Source organism: Euleptes europaea, chromosome 10, assembly GCF_029931775.1.
Source record: "Euleptes europaea isolate rEulEur1 chromosome 10, rEulEur1.hap1, whole genome shotgun sequence".
In the NCBI taxonomy this organism is placed as follows: domain Eukaryota; kingdom Metazoa; phylum Chordata; class Lepidosauria; order Squamata; family Sphaerodactylidae; genus Euleptes; species Euleptes europaea.
Window position 1 is genome coordinate 51,104,650 of NC_079321.1, and position 16,487 is coordinate 51,121,136.

The following is a 16,487-nucleotide window of genomic DNA, read 5'->3' on the forward strand; positions in this document are numbered from 1 at the left end:
TGGGATGTCCGAGAGTTGTGCTTTTGTTTGGGTGGGAACTGCGCTTCTTCTTCCACCACGTGTTGTAAAACTTGTCTACCAAAGGCTGCTTCTGCAGACGAGAAGGTGTTAATGCGATAGTGTCTCACAAAAGTGGAAATAGTAGACCAAGTGGCGGCTTTGCAAATTTCTTCCACTGGAGCTTATTTATCAAAGGCTGCTGATGTGGCCACACTAAGAACAGAGTGGGCTGTGATGCCTTTTGGAGCTGGTAATTTGCTGGATTCATAAGCCAGGATGATGCACTGTCTGATAGTACAGCTCAGGGCTGCTCTAGACATCTTTTTTTCTAAGTCAGGCGAAGAGATTGAGATGAATAGAAAGTCAGACCTTCTGATGGAAGCCGTGCACTTGATGTAGATCCTAAGAGCCCTCCTTAGTTCCAGAGTATGCCATTATTTTTCTTTGCTGTTGCCAGGGTTTGGACAAAAGGGAGGAAGGCATAACGCCTGCTGATGGTGGAACATCAAGTTGACTTTAGGGATGAACACAGAAGCGGTACACTGGACCACTTTGTGGAAAATACAGAGGCCCTTTTTGACGGATAATGCTCCAAGCTCTGAAGCTCTTCTGGCCGAAGTGGCCGCCGTTAAGAATAGTGTATTCCTCCTCAGGAATTTTAGAGAAGCTTCCCTGATAGGTTCAAAGGGAGTCTTCGTTAGGGCTGATAAGATGCCATGGAGATGCCATGTTGGAAATCTGTGGACAATTGGAGGTCTTGACTGGGTTACTCCCTTCAGAAAGGCTTTCACATGAGGGTGTTTTATGAGGGGATGGCCTTCCAATAAAGGTATCACTGTAGAAATAGCTGACTCTTGTCTGAACAGGGTGGATGCTGTTAGTTTCTGCCATACTTCATCCTGCAAAAATCCAAGCAGCTGTGGTAGACCTGGGGAAAAGGGGTCTACACTCTTTCTCCTGCACCACCATACTAAGTTCTTCCAGAAGTGGTTATTAATCCTTCTGGTCAAAGGTCACATGGCCTCCAGTATGGTGTTGACTACGTCTGAGTTGAAACCTTGGTCTAACAGTCTTCCCTTTCAATTTCCTGGCAGTCAGCTTGAGCCACCCTGGATAGGGGTGAAGAATAGGCCCCTGATGCAGGAGCTCCTGCAATGCCTGGAGTCTCCAAGAATCAGGGCAGGGTACTACCCTCAGGGCAGGATACCAAGGTAGTTGTGGCCAGTTTGGAGCTGTCAGGATGACCTCCGCACTTTTCTGATGGATTTTTCTCATGACCTTGGGCAGTACAGGGAGCGGACGAAAGGTGTACATTACTCCCGATGATCAGGGGGAAAGTAGCGTGTCTATCCTCTCTGCTTTCCAATGAAAGAATCTGATGAAAAATCAAGGGAAGACCAAACCTATTCACCACCATCTGGAAGGCTTGCTTGTTGAGGGACCACTCGCCCTCGTTGATGGACCTCTGACTCAACCAATCAGCCTGGATGTTGAGGGCACCCTGGATATGTTCCACTCTCAGGGATTTGAGATGAGATTGTGCACAGGATAAAATCTTCTCAGTTTCCCAATGAAGCCATAATGATCTGGAACCCCCCCCCCCCCAGTTTGTTTAGGTGGTCCTTGGCTGGCACATTGTTGGTTCTGATTAGGACATGGTGATTGTGTACAATCGACTGGAATTCCAGGAGAGCCAGGTAGATTGCTCTCAGCTCCAAGAGGTTGATGTGCGGACCTCTCTCTTCCACTGGCCAGGACACCTGAGCGATGCACTCACAGACTGTAGCTCCCCAATTTTCAAGACTCACATCCATGAACATGGTCACTGTGCACTGCCCTTTGAGAAGTTGGACTCTTTGGGTCACCACCTGAGACTTTGTCTCACCTTCTGAATTAACGATAGGGGTTTGTCATTCTTGAAAAGGATGCAAGGTTGATGTGGATGTAATAGCCATTGTAGAGGGCGCGCATGGAAATGAGACCAAGGAACCATCCCTATGCAGACAGATTAAGACCATGAGCCATGCTGTCTTGGCTATGGCTGTAGATTTCGCTATTTGAGACAACTTGGTAGCCTTGTCCTTCGGTAGGTACAGAGTGCTGGACCTTGTGTGCTGGATTCTTTGTTGTGGTGTAAGGGTGGTCTTGTCCCAGTTGGTAATGTAACCATGGCTTTCCACAGTTTGAATAACCTTGTTGGTGTGATCGATTGACATCTGTTTGAATAGAGTGTAGATGAGGATGTTGTCAAGGTAGGGGTGGATTTGAACCCCTTCCCTCCTCAACAGAGCCACCAAGGTTATTAGGACCTTTGAAAAGACTCTCTGAGCAGAAGCTAGGCCAAAGGGAAGCACCCTGAACTGAAGGTGTTAATCCATGCATGGAAACCTCAGAAACATCCGGTGTGCTGGATGTATGGGCATGTGCAGGTAGGCTTCCTTTAGTTCTATGGAGATCACGTATGACCTGGTTCACAGGGCCAAGCCAGCAGGGCTTACTGCAGGGCTTACCTAAGGACCAGGAGAGCAGGGATCTTCTACAAAATGTGGCACAAGATGCCACTCAAGCACCACACAATACAGAACATACTCCATCTTTCTCTTGAGGCTAGGGCTCAAGAGGAACATGGTAGATTGTTCCTGACTTTAAGCTGTACTTCAGCTTCACTTACATCTAAAGTTCAGCATGATTTCACAGAAGCCAGGAGACATTTTGTGCTGTTTGCCAAGGCCAGACAAAAACCACAGGTCCCTTATGTAGCACATGGGGGAAAAATAGGTACCTATTCCACACAAAAAAGTAGCCCAAGGCTAAGGAAGGATCTGAACCCAGATCTCTCAAATCCAGTGGTTCACACAGTCTCCCAAAGAATTCATTATCAAGCCAACTCCATCTGCCCATTCCCCAAAATAGCCTAGGCTGACTCAATATTCCACTCTGCAGATAGAAGATAACAAGAAAATGAGTGTGAGATATGAGGGAACAAGAAAGAAGATTGTCTTTAATCACCTATGAGCAATGCAACTAAACACACACACACAGACCAAGTTAAGATGAACTGTTTTACAGACTCATCCATTCTAGTCTGCCAATGTTAAGCTTTAAGGTGCTATTTTTGCTACAAGAGGCTAGCACAGCTAGCCTTATGGAATGCATCTATTCATAATTCTACTTCCCTTGCTCTTCCCCCATCCTGCCCCGCTTAGATACAAACGTTATATTTTATTCTCTCTCCTATATGGATTCTCTAGGGAAAGAAAGTGCAGAGGCATGGCACTTGCTGAGCACTGCCTGAACTGGTTGTGCTTGCTCATTAATTCCATGCAATAGCTACTTATACAGGTCCAGAACACAACGTAATCTACGGCAGTCTCAGCAGTGAGTCAGAATGCCTCTCATTAGACAAGACCCAAATAGCTCTCTGAAAAATGGCTCGCCTAGCGCTTTCAAATTGTTTTCTTTCACTCTAATTGCTCTGCTCATTGAACAAAGGCCAGGGCTGTTGCATTTAAACTGTAGCTTTCCGGAACTTGTATTTTAAAGAGAGGCTGGAAGACAGCAAAGAGTGATTATTGTACCTTACTGGAAATTAACCACTGCAAAACAATGAAGGAACAAATAGAAAGCATTTTCATCAACTGCTACTTGACCAATGGCAGGCGAGCTTGAAGTACGGCCCAGTTTGATAAAGCAACCTATTTGACAGCAGTGGAGGGGGTTTGGCAACAGTTTGTAACCCTTACAACTTCCATGGTAGTATTCCCCAGCATTTCTAAAACAGAAGAAGAGTTGGTTTTTATACCCCACTTTTCTCTTCTTTAAGGAGTCTCAAAGTGGTTTACAATTACAATCCCTTCCTCTCCCCACCACAGACACCTTGTGAACTAGATGAGAGAACTGTGACTGGCCCAAGGTCACCCAGCACGCTTCATGTGGAGGAGTGGGGAATCGAACCTGGTTCTCCAGAGTAGAGTCTGCCACTCTTAACCACTATACCACGCTGACATATAGGAAAAGTTGCAGCAAAGCTCTGTAGGCCTTTTCAGCTTGTTTCTTATACAGCACTGCTTGAATTCTGACTAAAGCGCAATTGTAGCATATGGCATAAATTATGTAGCAGATGGGAAGGGATTTAAAAACAATCCATAACATGAGGGAAGGAACTATTTAAATCAATCACTCAATCAATAGTGCTTATCACAAGTGAAGCTCACTTCATAGGAGCTTTACTTTTTCCCTTCCGGGTGCTTTCTGAAGTCTATTCTTATTATGTTACCCTGATTTCTAATAGATATAATTATTACAAAAAAGGTTGCATTGTTGATTGTAGCACAACTCATAATCTTTTATTTGGGACAATACACTGGTTTCTAAAGTCAACCCTTTTAAAGTTACCTGCATTACAAGGAAGACGCTAATTTCCTTACCTCAAAAGAGTTCATGCAGCGAAGGGAAGGTGGCAGAGCAGTGTTACTCTGAGCCAGTATCAGTAGCAGTTCCATACAGGTTTTGGATGGAAATGTCAGGGGATGTACTCCAAAGTCATTTCCCCATGCGTCAACAAGGCTGGAAAACAACCAAAAGTGCTCTTATTTAATTATTACATGCAGGAAGTTCAACGTTTCCAATAAACAAAGAACTGTAGTGGATAATTTGCATATCAACAGGCTAATTTGTCTGGCGCTAATGAAATTTGTATTAAGTTGTACCTCTGAATATCTCCTAATAGTTGCCCTGCTGGAAGAGAAAGTCCCCCTAGCCCAGCATTCACTTTCCAACAGGAAACTGCTTGGGGAGGATGCAGGGGAAATGTGTATTCTAAAGGCCATTTGTTGGCTACAAGCCACTATTTGTCAATTTTAACTCTTGACAGTAATGCACAAAACCACTAGCTTGTCTTACAGGGCTGGTTCAAGGAAGACACCTATGCAACTGTGAATAGTGCTACACAAACATTCAACAACCAACCATCCCTAAGTCTTCTCATAACTGCTGGGTGACAGTAACTTCAAACACCGGACCATCACGGCAGGCCCAGTTAAACACACACATATAATGATCTTGCATATGTTAAAATGGTGATTGGCTATTGACCATGCCGCTACACATCTCCTGTCTACAAAAATGGCCATAAAGATATGTTGCTACTGCATGGGTACATTACCTCACAGTCTCTGGGGTTGAGCAACCTTTCAGCAGCAAGAGTTGCCTCTTTCTGTGACAGTTGGCTTTTTGGAGAAAATGGCAAAGATTCTCATACACTGATGTAACTTTATAAAAGGAGAGAGGCTTTCATTGATTTCTATGCCACTCGTGCTTCAATAAAATCTTGATGGTTACATGTGATTATGTGTCACAATATATATCTATATCTCTACTCCTCATATTCTGGCAGCTTGTGCTTCTGACCTGCATATACAGTCCCTACAGAGAGATCTACGTTGAAGAACACCATTTCTTTCAACACAAGCTCATTATATAGCCTTTTGGAGCTTGAGACAAGGAAATTTTGACAAACGGAGCTCCACTACACTTGAGATAATGAAAAAAGAACACACCAGCATTGGCTGAAAATAAGCTAACATGGATGTTATAAAATTCACCTGGAGATGCTTATAACCCAAAGAGATTTCTACCAATAGTGCAGTATTAACGGATTTTCCCTCTTCTCCTGCTAACCAGAAACATTCAGCTATAGATCAAAGCAATTATTTACCAATGCATGTTCTCTCAAATAAAATCTGTCCATGTAAGCAAACGGCAATATCAGAATTTCTGGATAATGAGTATATCCATTTTTTAAAGCTTCAGTAACTGTGTGCGATTGTATAGTGAAGGGAAATTTTGTGTTCGCTTGAAAATATTCTGAAGGGAAAATGATCCTGTTATCTTCAGAAAAGCAGAAACAGCAGGATGAGACGAGAATACAATACAGTTTGAACCCACAGCGAAAATTCTGACTGATGGATCCCGACTTATCACAATGATAATTCGGTACTGTGAACGGAACAGAACAGAAAGCACAGTCAAAAGAAACTGACCCAAACAGGGTTGGTGTCTCGCAGTGCAATCTTATGCAGAGCTGCTCCAGTCTAAAACTCTGACTGCGCTGTAAAAGACTGCACTATAAGAATATGACCAATGTAACCATCTACTCTAGGACATTCGTCTGTTTTACATGAGGCCTGCATTCAGTAAACCCGAGGGAATGTTTCCTCATACGCATCTACTCAGCACTTTCTAAAATCCTCCGGCAAAACCTTTATCTGGGTTCTATCTAAGCGCGAGATGAGAAATAGAGGGAGTGGAGGGAGGCCTTCTTTTAGCCACAGTTTCATCCCAAAGAATACCCACTCGAGCCCAACTAACAGCTTTCAAAAAACAAAGCCTCCAGCAAGTTTGTCAAGAGGTCACATGGTGGAACAAGCCTTGTCTGTCCACTTCTGGGATTTTAAAAATGTTTGTGGTAGGTTTTATAATATGATATCGTGTGGCAAAATAGGCAGTAACTTTACATTTTGTTATTTATATGGTTTAGATATTCTGTTTGCTATTTTATGTAAGCCACAAATCTATTGACAGAATGGTAAAAAGTAGGCTAAACAAATAAAAGTGTTTCTGCAGTGGACAGTCCATCTGTCAGGAGAATATATTAAAAGCACAAATATTCCATATTAGAAAAGGGATGAAATTATGAGGCTACTTCAAGAGATTCAAAGGTTACAATTGCCTTGCACAAATGATGTCTAGAGGCAATGCAGGTAGAGCAGGACTGCAACCACTAACCCTTCCTCTACTTAGACACCCCACTAGTCCCACCCCTTGCTTTTGTGAGTACAGCCCCATGTTGGTACAAAGCCTAAATGTATATGTACACCCACATAAGAGTTTTGGCAAACACTAAATCACCAAATTTTGGTTTATGCTTGATGTGGTTTGTAATATTGGTTCAAAGGGTAACTGTAGCAAATTATGATTTGCCAAAGCCGACAAAGTAACTAATTAACTTGGGGCTGCAAAGAGAGGAGGGAATGCAGAACTCCAAGACTCCCCTTGTTGGGCCTGATGGCTAAAGTAGCCTTTGTCTCTTCTTAGCAAACTTCTACCCACACTGGAGAATCCTAATCCTTATAGAATTCCCCTTGTACATTTCCAAGCCCTACTATATCCTTTCACAAAGGAGCCCTGTGGCGCAGGGTAGTAAGCTGAGGTACTGCAGTCCAAGCTCTGCTCATGACCTGAGTTCAGTCCCGATGGAAGTCGGTTTCAGGTCGCCGGCTCAAGGTTGACTCAGCCTTCCATCCTTCCGAGGTCGGTAAAATGAGTACCCAGCTTGCTGGGGGTAAAGTTTAGGCAACTGGGGAAAGGAATGGCAAACCACTCCGTAAACATAGTCTGCCTATTAAACGTCGTGATGTGATGTCACCCTATGGGTCAGTATTGACCATGTGCTTGCATGGGGGACTGCCTTTACTATTTCCTTTCTGATATGGGGTGATCTGAATTGTACTCAGAACTCAAAGGATGAAGGCATACAGCAGCTTTGTACGCTAGGCTTAGGATAATGTCTATATCTCTTTTACTCTTTTTGTTGAGGAAAATGTAACATTGGATTTTTTTTTTTTAAAGATTTTCCAGCAGCATAGTGGTATGGCCTTTTCAGGGCAACTATCATGACTTGACCATTATTTTCTTGAATGGTAGCAACTCCTTCAAAGCCCAATGTTGTAGGAGCTTCATGGAGATAATTTTTCCTCAAAGAACATCACTTTTCTCTCACCAGAATTTGCTACTTTCTGGAAGGAAAAAAATAATAGTTGGCTGTTCTAAGCTTCTTTAATCTAGAGAAATGGCCTTAGAATTCGGGGATATGTTGTGCCCATTAGCGCTTATCTTGGCAAAATACACTTAGCAGAGAAAAGGAAAAAATAGTCCTCCACTTGATTCCCAATACGCTCTGTCAAATCTTATTTACTCTTGAACTACAGTTGCAGTCTCTGAAAAAGAAGCTTTATTTTACCTGGTAAAAGTATTGGGGGGGGGAATGGACTTTGTGTCTTTAATAAGAGCTAAAGATAAATGATCCCAAATCCCAATGGGTCTCGTTAAAGTGGCCTCATAAAATTTTTACACTTGCATATGAGTTGGGGGTGAGGGGGAACGCCGACCTGGCAATTTGAGCTCACACTGACTAATGTAGCCTGAGGGAAGAGATTGTCGAAATTCATGTGCCTAGCTATTTGAAATGGATGAAAAGCAATTATGATAAATCACTGCAGAATGTGGCTAATGACAGATTATTTGCAGACACAATAATCTCATTTTAAGTAAACAAAATTATGAAGGCAATGTCCTATAATCAGGGAATTTAGCTGCTTTCCTTAGGTGAATTGCAATCGTGTTCCTCACATCTCTAAGGTAATTAAAACCCTAACACACTTTTACAATCTGGAGGATATAAATATAGACTTCTCCCATTCTGAGGCACTGAGCCTGATGACCAGGTGCCAGAAAGTGATGAAGTGTGTTCTGGAATGAAACATTTAAAGCTGCAGGTGGAGGAAGTTGTTCCATATCTGAATACCACCAAATCCCTGCATATAGAAAACTAGCACATCATGGATATACATTCAGTTTAATTTTCTATTTCTATGCTGCTATTTTTTTTCAATGTCGGGGAAAGCCATCTATGACCTTTCAAATATTCACCTGCTCCCATGACGGCAGGCAAGAAAAAAATTTACACCTCAGTTTTGACTGCATTGTCAAAAGAGCACAAAGCATAGTGTCAATAAATCAAAAATGACATTGAAGAAACCTGCTTGATGAAGCTTGCATCAACTCAGACAAAAAAATGCCATAGACAATTCTGAGCATGGACTAAAGTGAACACTTGCTCAAACTTCATAGGCTCTGCGATTAATCCCTAACACCGGCCACTCAACGCCCTTTTTCTGGGATAGCAGCATACTGCCCATTGTTACGAATCCCCTTCCCACCAATCTAAATATCCTGCTATTCCTTTTATGCTTTGCTTCCGAGAAACATCTAGCTGACCAAAGAAGGAAGAAGGCTGGACTGATGGCCCTGAGATTTGAACCAGCAAGAAATTTTAGAGGCTGACATCATTAAAAAAAACCAGAGCTTATACTCCAACTATACTCTATGTCAGTCCTTAAAATTAAACAGTCAGATAACCCTGTCAGGCTACCAGCTGTGGCCATCCTGGCTCTCCTCCGCTGCTTCTGGATAGGGAAGCTCAGGCATGTATGTGATTGTGGAGAATTCTGTAGGGGAGGAAGCAATAGTGGGTAGGAAGCAGCAGCAGCAAATAAAGGAGCAAGCAAGGAGAAGCAGGGCTGCCAGGCTGTGATACTTGACTGACAGTTCCATTGTGAAGCCTCCGTGAGCCCTGTTTTTAGATGATGTTGGTTGTCAACCTTATGTTCTTAAGTAATGAAGAACCAGCCAACAACCCCTGACAAGATTAGCTGCCTTTCCTCACCTCCCTTTCTTGCCAAGGTAAGTGAACATAGCAAGGGAGTAATTTCTGGAGAGTGCAGATTACAGTTCCATACAGACTTACAATTGACCTGACACAGCCAGAAGTGAGCAGATGGATAGGAAGGGTGGGTGGAGGACTGAAACACCCTTGAACCCTTCATTTAAGTAGGCCGGTGTCATTGTTACACAAAAACCATGAATATATATTGAATTCTCATTGTGCAAAAAAGCCTGAGGCACCTGAGTCATTGTCTAAGGGAGCATTAATCTTGTATATTAAGAGCCCCGTGGCGCAGAGTGGTAAAGCTGCAGTACTGCAGTCCAAGCTCTGCTCACGACCTGAGTTTGATCCCAAAGGAAGTTGGTTTCAGGTAGCCGGCTCAAGGTTGACTCAGCCTTCCATCCTTCCGAGGTCGGTAAAATGAGTATCCAGCTTGCTGGGGGTAAAGGGAAGATGACTGGGAAAGGCACTGGCAAACCACCCAGCAAACAAAGTTTGCCTAGGAAACGTCGAGATGTGACATCACTCCATGGGTCAGGAATGACTCGGTGCTTGCACAGGGGACCTTTACCTTTACCTTTTTAATCTTGTATAGAGCAAAGCTTCTTAAACTGTGGGCCGCAACCTCATGTCGGGTCGTGTAACTGAATGTGGGGGTTGCGAAAAATTTGATTATCAGTAAATGTTTGATTTGTATACCTATTTTATATACCTATATACCCAGGGTCGCGTAAAAATTTCCTGTGCGAAAAGAGGTCGCAAGTGGGAAAAGTTTAAGAAGCCCTGGTATAGAGGATCAAAAATTCTTCAGTAATTTATAATTTTCCATGAATACTTCTGAATTATTTTTAAAGATACTTGATTGCCAGACTTCACTGATACTCTTAAAAAACGCGTGGTGGAAAGGGTTGTCAAGTCGATTGATTGGGCTGTCAAGTCGCAACCAATTTATGACGACCCTGTAGGGTTTCCAAGGCAAGAAATGAACAGAGGTGGTTTGCCATTGCCTGCCTCATTGCCTGTAGCAACCCTGGACTTTCTTGGTGGTCTCCCATCCAAGTACTAACCAGGGCTGACCCAACTTAGCTTCTGAGATCAGGCTAGCCTGGGCCATCCACATCAGATCTTGGGAATAAAAAATGTGTTCAAGGGCTAGCTTCAAGTATTGAAATAACTAGTCTGCTATCTGCAATACCACTGGACAGCTTAACGTGTCTTAAACCCTGACAGTCAACTTAACTTTTAATTGTCCTTGTATATTCGAACAGCATGCTCATCCAGTTATTATATCCTAAGTCTGTCTTTGTTGGCACAACATTTACAAAGGAAATTGAAATTTTGATTTCTGGCTGCTCCATTATTATGGGATTTATTATTCCACTGATACCTAAGAGACGTCCTGTCTTACTATTCCTTGTGCAAGAGCATTTCTGACAATATAAAAAGTGCAAAAGGACAACACTGAACTGTACTGCAGAAGCAAGCAGAATGCGAAGCATTAGAGCTCTCATTAGATAATCTAATTCTGTCTTTTGAATGGATAGTGTTTTGGGAGATCAGTAATGCCTTTCACTGGATTAATGAACTTGATATTTGAAATCCGACATAATATCTTTTTAAATTACAAAAGTACTTACTAATTGCTGGGAGATTTACGAACACTGAGAAAACAATCCCTTCTTAATAAGCTCTCAATAAAAATGTGCAATAAATGTGACATTTGTCATTAAGTTTCACGGTACTGCAAAAATAGGTCTGTGGAAATAACCTTTACTATGGGCAAAAACTGGTTCAGTGAAAAAAAATAACTCTACTTCAATCAGTAGGCCTTGTTTCCTTCCTTATGCAGATATACAATGCTCCTATGCCAGAGATCTTCCTGTCTATACACTTGCAGAGCATAATCACTGGAAGTCAATTGTGTACTTCTATAAAGGGTTAACAGGACACAAGACATGAGGGTAATACATCCATACATTTCATAGATTGCTCTCACAAGGTAAGTAAGAGGAGGAAGGAATGTCCAGGGTTTGAATTACCTAGGGAAAAACATGGCAGGGAAAACAGGGTAAATGGGGTTTCTTACACTGCAATTACGCAAACAAGATCATAGTCTTAGCAGTGTTACGATGTTAGACTGTCTGTAGCAGTAGAAAAGAGCAAGCGTCCAGTAGCACCTGCAGGGTATGAGCTTTCATGAGCGACAGCTCAAATCCAGAGTAGTCTGTGAACTAAGAATGGCTGCTTGAAATCAGAAGGTAGGGATTGGTGGCAAATGTTATTTAGCCAGAGAAAGTGACAAGAAACCTTAAGAGGCTGCTGCAAATAAGCAGTCCCAAATGGGCTTCCACCTTACCTTAAGATAAAACTATCTGCCTATCACAGTAAAATCTGCCTATCACAGTAAAATCAAGGAACAAAGAAAGGACAAATGTGTTGGTAAATTCTCTCTTGCACACATAGGCAAATACATTCTGTGTATGATTGAAAGGAACATAAGAACATAAGAAAGGCCCTGCTGGATCAGACCAAGGTCCATCAGGTCCAGCAGTCTGTTCACACAGTGGCCAGCCAGGTGCCTCTAGGAAGCCACAAACAAGACGACTGCAGCAGCACCATCCTGCCTGTGTTCCACCGCACCCAATATAATAGGCATGCTCCTCTGATACTAGAGAGAATAGGTATGCAACATGACTAGTATCCATAGCCATGAATACTCCTTTCCTCCATGAATATGTCCACTCCCCTCTTAAAGCCCTCCAAGCTGGCAGCCACCACCCCATCCTGGGGCAGGGAGTTCCACAATTTAACTATGTGTTGTGTGAAGAAATACTTCCTTTTATCTGTTTTGAATCTCTCACCAGCTTCAGCAGATGACCCCGCGTTCTAGTATTATGGGAGAGGGAGAAAAACGTCTCCCTGTCCACTCTCTCCAAACGATGCATAATTTTATAGACCTCTATCATGTCTCCCCTTAGCCGCCTTCTTTCCAAGCTAAACAGCCCTAAGTGTCTTAACAGCTCCCCATAGGACAGTTGCTCTAGTCCACTAATCATTTTGGTTGCTCTTTTCTTCATTACTTTTTGGAATAGAAAAAAGTCTAAAAAATTAATGAAAAAAGATAAATTGATCCTTGTTTAGATTGTTAAATCCTATTCCATGGATATATTATTATCTCATGGATAGAGTATTATATGATCTGTATGAGTAAGTGATATTTATTATATATTATTAAATAAAAAACCTTTCAATTAAAAAAACAACAACACTCTGCACTAGAGAAATGATAGCAATTTGAACCTTGGCAATAAAGAATAAAGCCCACTATTAAAAAAAGATGTGTACACGGTACACATGAGTACTTACTCCTTATTTTTTCTTTTAAGGCAGGGATGGTAAAGAACTTTGATGGCATTCCCAATCTGTGAAGGCTCTGAATTAGATGCCACACCATGTTCAAAGAAGGTGAAACCATTACTGGAGGCTGAGTTTCCAGACGATTCCGCCAATAATGTGTCAGAATTCAATAGCCATACCTGTGGATAAAAGACAACTTTACAAGTTAATTTTTCAATGAGTACAGTCCGCTTTATATAAAGTCTCTCTCTAGGCACTTACTTTTGTTTCGCAAGCATAGACAAGTTAATATATGTACACACATGCTCCCATAGTTTAAGAGAAGTAGAATTTTACAATCCAACTCCCCCACGATTATGCTTTAGATACACCCCCATACAGTGATCTGCAATTTCAACATGAGTAAGATAATCCAGAGCAAACCAAGAGAAAACCATGACTTCACTTGCCATTAGAAGTATGAAGAAGTTGGTTTTTATATGCCGACTTTCTCTACCACTTAAGGAAGAATCAAACTGGCTTACAATCACCTTCCATTCCCCTCCCACAATAGAACTGTGACTAGCCCAAGGTCACCCAGCTGACTTCATGTGTAGGAATGGGGAAACCAACCTGGTTCACCAGATTAGCATCTGCCGCTCATGTGGAGGAGTGAGGAATCAAACCCGGTTCTCCAGATCAGAGTCCACCTCACATTTTGACATTCTACTGTAACACATCTAAACAGTTTCATTTTTTCAATCCTGTTTAGTGGGGGTTGAGGACCAAAACTATCCAATAGGGTGAAAGGTGATGAATTTAAGTTACTAGCAAGTAAAGTGCTATGGAACGTACTCCCTAGTATGTGTGCATAGGATTGCAGCCTGGATAACTTTGAACAAAAGAAGGAATCATAGAATCATAGAGTTGGAAGGGACCACCAGGGCCATCAACTCCAAACCCCTGCACAATGCAGGAAATTCACAACTACCTCCCCCCCGCAAAAAAAAATCAAATCTCACCAAGATGTAGACTGTGCCCTCAGTCCCTTGTATGCTGAACCTAAATGTACTTCTGGCTGAAGAAAGCTCTACAAGGCACTGGGCTATAATGCTCTGCACAAAGAGAGATCTGCATAAAGAGAAGAGACATTTTGATAAAGGGGATCTGCAAGTGCCACTGTTTGCATAACAGATGAGTACAAGCAAGAAAATCCCCGGACAAAGCCTGCATTGAGGGGAGAAGTTTGCATCTCCTAGTCTCTCCCTGCCCTTCATCTCCAAGCCAGCAAAGCTACTTAGTAAGACAACAGTGGAAGAAAGCAAAAAGGTCACAGAGAGGGGAAAACAAAGCGAGGTACACATCAGCAGCAGCACGGTGCAGCGGTTAGACTGTAAAATGAGGACTGTGCACATGCGGTCCAGTTCCTGTCTCCCGACTGTCTAACTTAACTTAAAGGGTTGTTGTGAGGATAAAACTATTGGGGGGAGGGAGCCCTCATGCCGGCCTGACCTCCTTGGAGGAACTAGAAAATTAACAAATTACACCATGTCAGTGGTTCAAGAAGGAGACAGGCAAGATTTGGGTGGCATGGGTATTTGTGGTATGACAAAACTAAAATACATGTGGCTTTTCAACACCATATTATTAGATCATCATTGATAAAAACCTGGTTGAGATACAAAAACCTGGTTGAGATCTGTTGGAGACAAAGACACCACTTGTCAGGCTGCTATCTCGGTTTCGTTATTGCCTCTGTCTCTGTGCTGTATTGTCTGCCCCCCAAGGTCGCATACCTAGGCCTGGGAACTCAGCTCCTGGGAAACTGTATTCATGCGTGTAATCTCCCGCCTTTCCTGCCTTATAATATCTCCCAGCTAGTGAGCCTCTCATAGCTGTCATTTTATTCGTTTGCACTGTATGCCTATTTGATCAGTAAAAGCCATCTGTTTGGACTCTATATGACTTTGTGGTGATTTCTGGTTCTGTGGGCCAAGGGCTGACATTATGACAGCTATCACCCTCATCTTCACCGTTCTCCTAGCCAGGCTGGAGCCCAGGGGGGTTCGCCTGCCACTTGGATGGGAGCTGTGATCTACTACCCTGGAGCCCTTCTCAGAGGACCCTACTCTGTTACAAGACTTAATTGCTGAACTTTTCCGGACGACCCGAGAGGTTTGCCGCTTGAGGGGACTGGTACAGGCGCAGTGGCAATCTCTTACAGGACGTCTCTGGATGTTAACATCGGAGGATACTGATGCTCGTTTAGATCTTCAGGACTTGGATCAATTACTGGACGATGCCCGATTGGCGACTGAGGATTTACAAATATTAACTGGACTTTTGGATAATCTTATTTCTCGACAAACTCTTTCTACCATGGCGGGAGCCCTGCCGGAGGGTTTTTCCCTGATCCCGGATGCGGCCAGCTGTCAGGCTGAGGCCAAGCGAGTCGCTATTAGCACCGCTCTTCTCCTTGTGGAATGTACAAAGGACACCCCGGTAGCCACCTTGGCTCAAGTTTTGACCCCGACGTTTGGAGCCGAGGCATCCGCACTGGCGGTTCGAGTACAACCTCTGCTGGGCGGGGAACCTGACCCCATACTCTTGCTCCTCGAGACAGAACTTTTGCCGCGCATTACGGCAGAGACTGCCCTAAGACTTGAGAACGCCAAAGTTCTTGCGGATCAGCAAGCCGCCGAAGCGGCTAGGGTCGCAAGAGAGAGAGAGGCGGCGGAAGCAGCCAGGGCGGCTGCAGCAAGGATTAGGAATCAGGCGAACGTGGACACGCGCCCCAAGGACTATGTACTGGGACTATCAGGTCTAACTTTTTCCCCGGCGTTTGTCCCGTCGCGTGCGACCCAACGCGCACGCCGTTTGGCTGACCGACGTCGAGACTCAGATGAGTCTGAAGACGAGGATTTATATGGGGATAGCTCTCAATGGGCCACGAGCTTCCGGACCAGTAAGCCTCATCTTACTGGTGGCCCAAGTGAGGAGGTTCATCTTTTACGAGCCCAGAATCGGGAGCTCTCCGACCGTGTTGATCAACTCCAGGAAGTAATGGAACTTATGCTTCAAGAGAACAGGCAATTACAACAAACCCTGATAGCTCAGAGACAGCCCGTTCCGATACCGGGTCAGGGGGTACCCGTACAACCACCCGCTAATGTGCCTGCTCCACCCTTACCTCCTGGAGCTCCTGTTGCTCCTCCGCCCGGACCACCCGTGCAACCACCTGCTAATGTGCCTGCTCCACCCTTGCCTCCTGGAGCTCCTGTTGCTCCTCCGCCCGGACCACCCGTGCAACCGGGTCAACCCGCGCCCGGCCCTTGGAAGCAACTCAAATTGAGGACTACGTATGACGGATCTCTTGAGACTTTGCCTTGTTTCTTGCATCAAGTGGACAGTTATATGCGAGAACAAGGTCAACTTTTCCCCACGGAAGATAGCCGGGTGCGGTACGTAGCTTCCCTCCTGACAGGCAAAGCGGCTGACTGGATGGTCCTCCAGTTTGACACCCGCTCTCGTGCGATTCGTTCCCTCAACAACTTCATGACTGCCCTGAGAAGGAGGTTTGAGGACCCCTTCCTGGGGGAAAGAGCCAAAACGGAACTCTTACAATTAAAACAAGGCTCTGCTACAG

General features: G+C 43.8%; 1 protein-coding gene across 1 annotated transcript in view; it reads right to left on the reverse strand.

The window, feature by feature from the left end:
• Window positions 1-16,487, reverse strand: part of UBE3D (ubiquitin protein ligase E3D) — a gene marked incomplete at its 5' end in the record, with an annotated part of 77,892 nt that overhangs the window by 29,778 nt on the left and 31,627 nt on the right. Inside the window, 3 exons of the mRNA XM_056856082.1 lie at window positions 4,428-4,566; window positions 12,872-13,041; window positions 13,864-13,972. Of these exons, the coding sequence (XP_056712060.1) occupies window positions 4,428-4,566; window positions 12,872-13,041; window positions 13,864-13,972 (418 nt within the window). The remainder of the gene's footprint in view (window positions 1-4,427; window positions 4,567-12,871; window positions 13,042-13,863; window positions 13,973-16,487) is intronic.